This window comes from Diadema setosum, chromosome 3 (assembly GCF_964275005.1).
Source record: "Diadema setosum chromosome 3, eeDiaSeto1, whole genome shotgun sequence".
NCBI classification, from domain to species: Eukaryota; Metazoa; Echinodermata; class Echinoidea; order Diadematoida; family Diadematidae; genus Diadema; species Diadema setosum.
Genome location: NC_092687.1, coordinates 11,106,289 through 11,116,150, shown reverse-complemented (window position 1 = coordinate 11,116,150; position 9,862 = coordinate 11,106,289). Strand labels below are relative to the sequence as shown.

Below are 9,862 nucleotides of genomic sequence, written 5' to 3'. Positions count from 1 at the left end.
TCAGGGGAAATATATGATCACAGCAAGTTTAATAGTTAATAGTATCCAGGAGTTCAGCGTGAAGCTGATAATAGAATATGTTTGATCGATCTTTTGAAAGTAACTATTTTTTTTTTTTTTTTTGTAAATTGCGAACATGCTGATGTAGCGCATTCCAGACATCAGGACCGCTATGTCTGACTGATTTATAGGCTAGTGCAGTACCAGGGTTCACTAAATGTATTGTTACGGTCCCAGAGTTAGGCAAATTGGGACTCCACTTGAAAGTTGGTAGGGCAAGTCTTATGGGTGGACACATTAACTGAGAACATTGTTTTTATCTGTGGTTCTTCCTTTCCCCTTACCACGGACGAGCCCCCTAGAGTTTATCACCTCCAGGTAGACTCCCTGTCCCCAGACCAGACCACAAATGGTCATTGGTAACGGTCACTGTAGAATACAGTCATTGTATACAAGAAGGTGATGAATGATGCTTTGATGTTGTAAGAAATTAAGAGTGAGTGTTGAGGAGTATATCTTGGGACGCTGACTGGAGTAAAAGGCAGTCTTGGAATGAGCACTGGCGTGTCATAGTCATGTAATCTTGCGAACTCGAATAAAAGACTACTTTTGAGACATGAACCATCGAAATGACTGGTTGCCTGGTTTCTTCTTGTGTCCTTTAGAGTTTAACTCTAACTGTCTTGGGTACCAACTCGGCGGTCCCAACAATGGTGGCAACGGTAAAGCGGTGATTATCTAATTTCAGACAAGACGCCATATCGAAGCGACACGGCAAGTTTGCATGTGAGGAAGGGAGGAGCTAGGACAATGCAATAGCCGGCGGCTTGCTTGAACTATATGATAACCAGTATGAGATTTGCTAAATAACTCTCAACTCAAGGACAATGAACACGATGAAGGCCCTAACTCTCATACTGTTGATGGCATCATTAGCTCTTGTGGCAGCCCATGCCTACAAGTTTATGAAATCATCGGAAAAAGGATCAATGGTTATCGCAAGTGTTTTCTCTGACACTGTGATCAGAGAAAAGGAGATGGGGAGACATGGCCTTCCTGGGAAAACATTCCCAAAGTCAACACAGAAGTCTTCCACTCTTGGAAGTCACTTGAAAGCATTTGGATACGATGGTAGCAAATTCAACTTCGTCATCAAGGATTTCATGATCCAAGGCGAGGACGTCAGTCATGGAGATACATGTAGCACTGATGGAGGCAAGCTAGTGGCGACGGGTTCGATGATGACAACAACTTTTGCTGAGCCACTTCAAGTCTGGTTGCTGAGTATGGCAGGCGCTGGCAGGAACATGGACGGATCATATCATAACTTCGTCATCGCGACTAAGGATACATCTTTGTTGAAGCACATTATCGGATAGACCCGGCACATATCACCATGGCAACGAGGAGGCATCGACCATACACGACCATCCACATGACTATGAGTGCGACAGAGAATCAAGACAGCTAAGAATCGAACACTGGGACCGAGAATATACCTCATACATGCCCAATTTTTTATCTTGCTGTTGTTGTTGTTGCTGTCGTTATCATAATATGTACATAATGCTGTATTTTGTTTTTACGTTATATATATTATTTTCCCCGATTTGATGCGCTTAGAAACATCAGTATTAAGCGCTATATAAATGTTATTCATTATCATTATCATTACAGGCACATGAAGGTCTAACATTGGACTCGGATACTGATATTGTAATTGCTCATTCTCCGTCAAATATTGTTTGGACCAAAAAGTTATTGTCATTATGTTTCACATCATTATACACTCAACCCTGGTGTTGTAGCTTAACTGCACTCATATCTTTAATGCAAGCAGAAATTTGTGGAGTTCCTTTCATTCTATGACTGTGTGCTATTGTCAGTTTATGTTAGTTTTCGACATTCTGTAGAAACTGCATGGAAGATTTTGCGCATAAGGTTAAAAATGAAATATGGTGAAATTGGCACGATGAAGATATAGATGAAATTGAAACCCACTGGTCAGGGTTGTCAATAAGATGATGATGAAGGTGCCTAAAATGAAGAATTAGAGGAATAATTCAATGATGCGCATTGTTGTTCTAATGTGTAATGTTGTTAGTGGTAATTTGCCCTGCGACTCCGACAAAGTCGCCATAGCTGAAATTTTCAGGCAGCAATGATCCAACTTGTAACAGCATACATATAAGAATAGAGCGACAGTTTATCGAAAACATAGCGAAAGCAGTGCTTACACAGTTTAAGTGGAGTATAAGTCTTTCATGTCGATTACACAAAACTCTGGAAGATAAGCATTAATCGATCACCGTTGATCACGGTTTGGCAATAGTTGAAAACTTTTCCCGATTTCTAACGAATGTTGTGGGTGTAGGGAGGCTATATTGCCCTGCGTCTCAGAAAAAGACGCCTCGCTGGATTGAATTTCAGGCAGCAATTGGTTCCTGATCGTACGAAATTTGTTAGATAATGGCCGAAGTTGCTTTATTTGTCGTAACACGTAAACTGAATGATTTGTTACTAGAAAGATAAATGATGTTCAGCTGTTTGTGATTAGACAAATTAAGTCTCAGTCAAAAGTGGTCCACCACGATAGATTGAAGCCGTACCTTAGCAATAACTTTCCAGATTGGGTTCCCAAAGTACAAGTACACGTAGAGGTTCGCAGTATTTCATTTGACTTAAGCTTATAATTGTGTGTATACTTGTAAACAGAGTTATGGTTATCAGTCGGCTCTGATGAACAACATTTTAACTTTGTTTTAGCTTATAAAGATCATACCAAAGTACTGCAGAAAGACTATGAGTGATGGAGAAATGTAAGGAGAACTAACACGTTGGTTTTATTGGCTCTCCCTCCCTTCGCGTGCCCATTGCACACATTTTTTTTTTTCTCTCAGTCAATGGACTGCAAAGGGTCACAGGGGCCATGGCAAATGTTTTACGATGTTTGGAGGATTTTTTTTTTCTTTCTGCCGCCTCTGATCGTTGTGACTGGCCATTATCGTTGCGTTATGTGATTGTGGACGCTGTAAGAATGCATTTTTGTTTACTGCTTGATTAATGTCTTTTCGGTGACTAAGATACTGCAGTAGTATCGTAGTCATGATCGCTGTATGTGTCATGAGAACAGTAAGTCCTGTTCAAAATGTTTGTTGAGTATTTTTTTCATTACCTACAGCCAATAAGCGATGTATAATTCATGAGCCTACAGGAAAACGAACATGTATCCATTTTTTTTTTTTTTTGCTTTTGTCGTTGTTGAGGCAGTCTTTTCCCCTCTCTTCCCCCTTCCTCTCCCTTTCTATTTCTACCTCTGTCTCCCCCGTTCTCTATGTAAATAGGTATTTCTTCCACTCGCTCATTAGCTGTGCCATTTTTTTTTTTCGCATTGTGATTATATGAATGTAATTTGACGTTTTTACCAATGCTGTGTTGTATTGAAAAGAAATCGTCTTGCCTTTGTTTGATTATCCATCTCGTAAAATGGATGGTACAGGCATTCTAGTTTACACACCCTGATGGAGGTGCTCCGTATTGTGTATTATTACAGTCTTTTCTTTTAATTGTTTTTATTGCAAAGACGCTGCTCCCTTCCTTTCCTCGGATTTTTCAATGTATCCTTTACCACTTCATCTCACTCTGTTTCTATTTCTATCTCTCGTTCAGTTCTTCCACTCCTTTGTTCTCTTTGCTGAAAACCATCAATTTTTTTTAATTGTAGCAGCACTATTATTTACTGATGTGTTTCATTTTGGTTTAGCTTGGGCACGAGCATTGTTACAGTGTAGAGTTACTCGTTTTGTTGATGTACAGTACATACAAACTTTTGTTACTGATGCGCATGACACATATTGGATACTTGGAGTCTTTATTTCGGAGAAATGGGTTTCCCCATTAATTTTACCGCTCAGTTCCCTCCCCTTCTCCCACTTCCTATCCTCTAGCTCCCCTCCTCTGTTTCTCTCTCTCCTGTTCCTTCCTCAATGTTTTTCCTCTATTGAGCATTTGATTAGTCCACAAGGGGTGCGTTCACTGACCAATCAGAGTAGCTAATTCCACTCTCCTTGGCATGAGCCCGCACAGTATAGGAGGTTACATGAGGTCAGACTTGAGGCATGTGCCTGCTTCATAAATTTGGGAAAGATAACTCTGAGATGTATTTTGATAATGTCCAGCTACATAATTCCGTCATCTGCATGGTTTGTGCCCGACTTCTGGTCAGTGTGAGTAATAGATAAGGAATTCTAGTAGGCGGGTGACCATAGACGGTCGGCACCTGTCTGCACTGTCCATTATGCATTTGGTGTGGGCATTATTATGTTGTTTTTAAAGTGTTTTTGTTTCCTGTCTCCAATAGGGGAGATGTAATTCTGTGCCATTTTTTTCCTTCAGCCGGTGTTAGTGCTCTTTGTTTCATTTTCCAATTTGTTGTTAAATGTCATGAAGTGTGAGTATGCGTAAGCTTATACATGTACGTAGAATAGTTAGTATAGATTTTCGTATCTGTTGTCAGAATTAGCATATATGTCTCTCTTGTATTAACGTCACTATGTCACTACTTCTTTTTTGTTCCTTTTTTTTTCAAAACTGTTTTGAGTAGGTTCGTCAATGTTTACGAAAACAAATCTTACGTTATAATTTGACACTTATTTACAATTCCATATTTGGAAGGTTCTTTTGGGTCAAACATTTGATGTATCGTTAACACATTTCTCTCTCGCATTTTGGTATTGCGGACAATACCTCTTTTTCAAAGGGGGGAAGAGTGTTACGGTCCCAGAGTTAGGCAAATTGGGACTCCACTTGAAAGTTGGTAGGGCAAGTCTTATGGGTGGACACATTAACTGAGAACATTGTTTTTATCTGTGGTTCTTCCTTTCCCCTTACCACGGACGAGCCCCCTAGAGTTTATCACCACCAGGTAGACTCCCTGTCCCCAGACCAGACCACAAATGGTCATTGGTAACGGTCACTGTAGAATACAGTCATTGTATACAAGAAGGTGATGAATGATGCTTTGATGTTGTAAGAAATTAAGAGTGAGTGTTGAGGAGTATATCTTGGGACGCTGACTGGAGTAAAAGGCAGTCTTGGAATGAGCACTGGCGTGTCATAGTCATGTAATCTTGCGAACTCGAATAAAAGACTACTTTTGAGACATGAACCATCGAAATGACTGGTTGCCTGGTTTCTTCTTGTGTCCTTTAGAGTTTAACTCTAACTGTCTTGGGTACCAACTCGGCGGTCCCAACAGTATATCTGATGCTTGTCTCGTGGGATACGAGTGAACTGCACTGTTAAGTTGAAACATTGTCGAAAAAGAGACAGGTAATAGGTCTTGCTAAGAACGAAACATGAAGAAGGCAGTCCGTAGGAAATGTATATCATCTACTTTTAAACATTTTAATTTCAAGAACAATGGGTCTGCATGTTCTAGGAAACCAGACCCTGTACATATGCGAACAGCTTTCTTTTGCAACAAAAGGATATTATCTGTCAAACTCTTTGGCGTTGCCCACAGAATATTACAATACGAAATATAAGGTAAGATAAGAGTGTTATATAACATCAAAAGCACTTTGTCAGAAACAAAACTTTTTACTTTATATAATATACCAATATTGCGGGATATCGGTGTAGCGATTATGATTCACATGGTCACTCTAATTAAGTTTATCACTAATATATACGCCAAGGAACTTTGTACATGTTTTCCTTTCAATGCGGGTACCATCTAGATTGACATTAATTTGTTGAGCACCTGAGCATTTCCTCCCTTTAAAGTGAATGAAATTAGTCTTCTGCACATTCAGAGATAGTATGTTACTTCTGGACCATGACGTTAGCTTTGGTAATTCTGAGTTAATAGTGAGTTCAAAGGTTCGAACATCACGATGAGATAAGAAAACACTGGTATCATCAGCAAATAAGGTGTAGGTCAAGATTGTTGAAACATCACAAATGTAATTTATATAGATGAGAAATAAAAGTGGGCCTAGAATGGATCCCTGTGGAACACCACATTTCAGATACAGAATGTCAGAATTAACAGAGTTGCAGTGGGTAAACTGTCTTCTCATTGACAAGTAGCTAGAAAACCACTGATAAGCCACACCCCTTACACCATAGTGACAGAGCTTAGACAGGAGGATCGAATGGTCAAGTGTGTCAAATGCCTTACTAAGATCCATAAACACACCAATAACATGCTCACGTGCAGCTAGAGCACTAGAGACACAATCATAAAATTTTAAAAGGGCATGGTCAGATGAATGAGACGTCCGAAATCCATACTGTTCAGGATTTAGAGAGTTATTTTTCTCCAAGAAATCATAGAGCCTGTTATATACAATTCTCTCTAAGATTTTAGAAAAGGCAGGTAAAATTGAAATTGGTCTGTAGCTCGAGATTAACATTCTGTCATCTTTTTTGTGGATAGGGATTACTTTGGCTAACTTAAATGAGGAAGGAAATACTCCAGTCACCAGAGAGAGATTACAAATATGAACAAGTGGGGTGATGATTGAGCCAATGATTTGTTTCAATAAATATGTACTTATTTCATCATGTCCACAAGAGTGACTAGATTTGAATGCAGTAACTATTTCAAGAAATTTCAATGCAGTCAGTAGGCTGCAAGAAGACTGAAAATTCTGAAGGGCCTTTCAGATATTCCCTAAAATTCAAGCAATTCCTATCAATCTTTTTAGCCTGGTTAGGTCCAACATTTGCAAAATAGGTATTGAAAGAGTTTGCGATGTCATCAGGAGAAGTAATTTCTTGTCCATTTTCTAAGATTTTCTCTGGGGCAGAAGTATTGCCTTGATTGCCTAAAACGCCCTTTATGACCCTCCAAGTGGAGGCAATGTTGCCTGTAGTTTTTTTTTTTTTTTTTTAAATTGTGTAGAGTAAAACAGTTTACGAGAGGATCGAATAATTGATGTTAATCTATTCCGATTTTTTTTTTCAATGTTTTCCAGAGATGGTTTCTTTATACTTCTTTTATAGAGAGCATTTCTTCCTTTTATTGATCGGAGTATACCACTAAGTAATCCAAGGACGCAATCCCTGTTCCTTAGGTTTTGGCTTTTCATACGGAATGTGCTTGTCAAAATGCCTGTAGAATTTCTCCCAAAAAATATCAAAAGCCGTCTCATTATTTTCACAAGCAAGAACATCATCCCAATCTTCAGAAAGCAAGCTGGCTTTCAGACCAGACACGTTTTCGTCAGTAATCTTTCTCTTCTTATCGTTTCTCACTGGCCCATTCGCATGAGATTGGTAACCATGTAGTATGCAAAACACAGGTAAATGATCAGAAATTTCAGAGCAAAATAAATCGGACTGTGAAAAAGTTCTCGGAGCTTTTACAAAGATAATTGTCTAATAATGATGATGAGAGACCATTGATTCTGGTTGGTTTATCTATCATTACAGAAAGCGCATTGGAATCAAGAATACTCCGAAAGCGGATCGAATTAGGGCTGTTTGAAAGCAGATCAATATTGAAATCGCCCATTAAAAAAAAAACAGACTTATCACTTGAATTAAGAGTTGACATGAATGACTCTAGATCATTGAGAAAGTTGACCACATCAGTGCTAGTATTAGTATCAGTATCATATTAGTATCCTTTTCCGTCTACGCTTGTTTCATTGCTGTCAGTCTTATAACAATCCTTTGCCTAATAATACTCTCACAATAGCTTCTATGATTACACTATAAGTAACTGATAGCGGCATTTTGTGAATTCCCCACAGCGAAATTCCGTTACAATGTGTATTAAGTACCGAATTCAGAGGCGGCTGTAGTTAACTCTCTTTGTAATATTAGGAAATAATAGATACCACACACAGTGGATCACTGTAGTGCCAAGGACACTCAGTCATATAAATTTTATGACAACGTTTCCAACAAAATGTATAGGTTGAAGTTTAATATCTATGACACGTTTCCATGATTGTCCCTTTAACCTGCTTCCGATGACGTCAGTCTCAGTAGAATTCTTTTCTCTACACCCCTGACACTATTCTTTTTTTTTTTATATCTCGTGTTTAATCTGCAGTAAGCGGCTATGGCACGACAGAAGAGACCCGGAGCTTTACCCATTTTGCACCAGGTAAGAATGGCCCTGACTATCAGGCTCTTAACTCATGTGCCATATTCGCAGTCGACGGCGTGCCAAATTCGCATATTTTGCTCAAACGTACAAACCCGTCAAAACCGGTCGATAAATAACCGAATGGAACAGTACAATGGAAGTTTCACTCGTGATTCCATTCATCATACTAATAGCTTGTGTTGCGTTGTGTTTGAAATGATTCGTAAAATAATTCACAATCATAGACGATAGAACACTGACTGTTCAGTGTCAGAGAAAATTACAACATCTGCATTTTTCAAGAGATGACAAGTGTGTTTGTTTGTTTTCTGTCGTTGCTTCGGGTCTATAAAGCACATGGAGGAATAATGTACCCTTTACACAGAAATAAAATATCAACAAGGGGGACAAAATTAATGATTTCAGTATATTAGTGTAATGCTCAATAACTTTAAACAAGATACTGTTCTATATATTGACAACTTTGGGTTGGGCCTTTACATAATCTTACGACTGTGTAGGATATAACTTCCCGGCTTCTCTATCGTCGTAGAAGAATAATGCATGACTGTAAATGTGTCATTTTTTGTTTCGTTTTTCATCTTTGCTTATTCGATTCAAAGTCATGACCGAACAAGTAATGCAAACATATCATCATAGTAGCTCATTCTGGTTATTGTCTGTAGTAATCAATTTAAATTTGTAAGATTTGTTTCCCGTTGAGGACAATTTGATTTTGCTACAACACGCATTTCCCATAGACAGCTACCCGAGTATACTCGGGACTCGTCCTCAACGGGTTAAGACAATTGTGTGTGTGTGTGTGTGTGTGTTTTTTTTTTCTATATTTTTGTCCGTTAGTATATGCTTATTATATATTCAAGTATGGACATAATAGTGATAATGAATGTAACACCAAATACCTTGTCCCTGTCTCGGTCAGTCACATTACGTGAGTTAAAAAAGAACCCAAGAGGAGCATTTTGTCATGACGTAGACACAGACCAACGCACACAGACACAGACACACAAACACACACACACACACACACACTAGTAATTTTGCTCATGTACATTCTTATAGCATACGTTCAGACGCTTGTAACAAGAAGAAGAAAAATAGATAAATAGATTGGAGAAGTAGCCAAGAATGATATGTCATAATATTTCAAATTGAACTCAAAAGGTAACGTGGTCATAAACTAAATTTAAGGTAAGAAATCTTCTTGATTTTTAAAGCGCTATACACGAAATATGGCTGCTCCAAGCCGTTACACACCATGGTACACATCATTGTACCATGCACTAAAATATAAAAAAAAAAGAAGATTACATCCTTACATCGGATACATTGATATTCCCGATGTCATTAATGCTTTGAAGTCAAGTAACGTTTTCCGTCCAGGTAATGAAAAGCACATCCTACGCCAAATCAGAACATTTATTACAATTAGGAAATTATTCCGTAAAGACAAACTGTTTCATTTGATTTGTTTTGTTTAGAAGTTGTTTGTATATTGGTATCTTTTTCATCTGTTCTTGTTTCATTGCTGTCAGTGTTAGTAGAATCCTTTGCCTACACTCTCACACGTCTAGATTCTATGTTTACACTATATACACGTAGGTAACTGATAGCGAAATTTCGTTACAATACATCAAGTCCAGAATTCGTAGGCAGCTGCAGGAAAATTTCTTTGTAATATCAGGAAATAAAAGATACCACTCACAATGGATCATCGTTGAACCAAGAAAACTCTCA

The 9,862-nt window shown here is 38.4% G+C and overlaps 1 protein-coding gene across 1 annotated transcript; it reads left to right on the top strand.

Moving 5' to 3' along the window:
• The first annotated feature begins 896 nt into the window (after window positions 1–896).
• Window positions 897–1,379, top strand: LOC140246540 (peptidyl-prolyl cis-trans isomerase B-like). Its single transcript, XM_072325883.1, has one exon. The coding sequence runs from the start codon at window positions 897–899 to the stop codon at window positions 1,377–1,379; it is 483 nt and encodes a 160-aa protein (XP_072181984.1).
• Window positions 1,380–9,862: the final 8,483 nt, after the last annotated feature.

Excerpts from the sequence above, each read along its gene's own strand:
- LOC140246540 (XM_072325883.1), top strand. The coding sequence starts at position 897 with ATGAAGGCCCTAACTCTCATACTGTTGATGGCATCATTAGCTCTTGTG.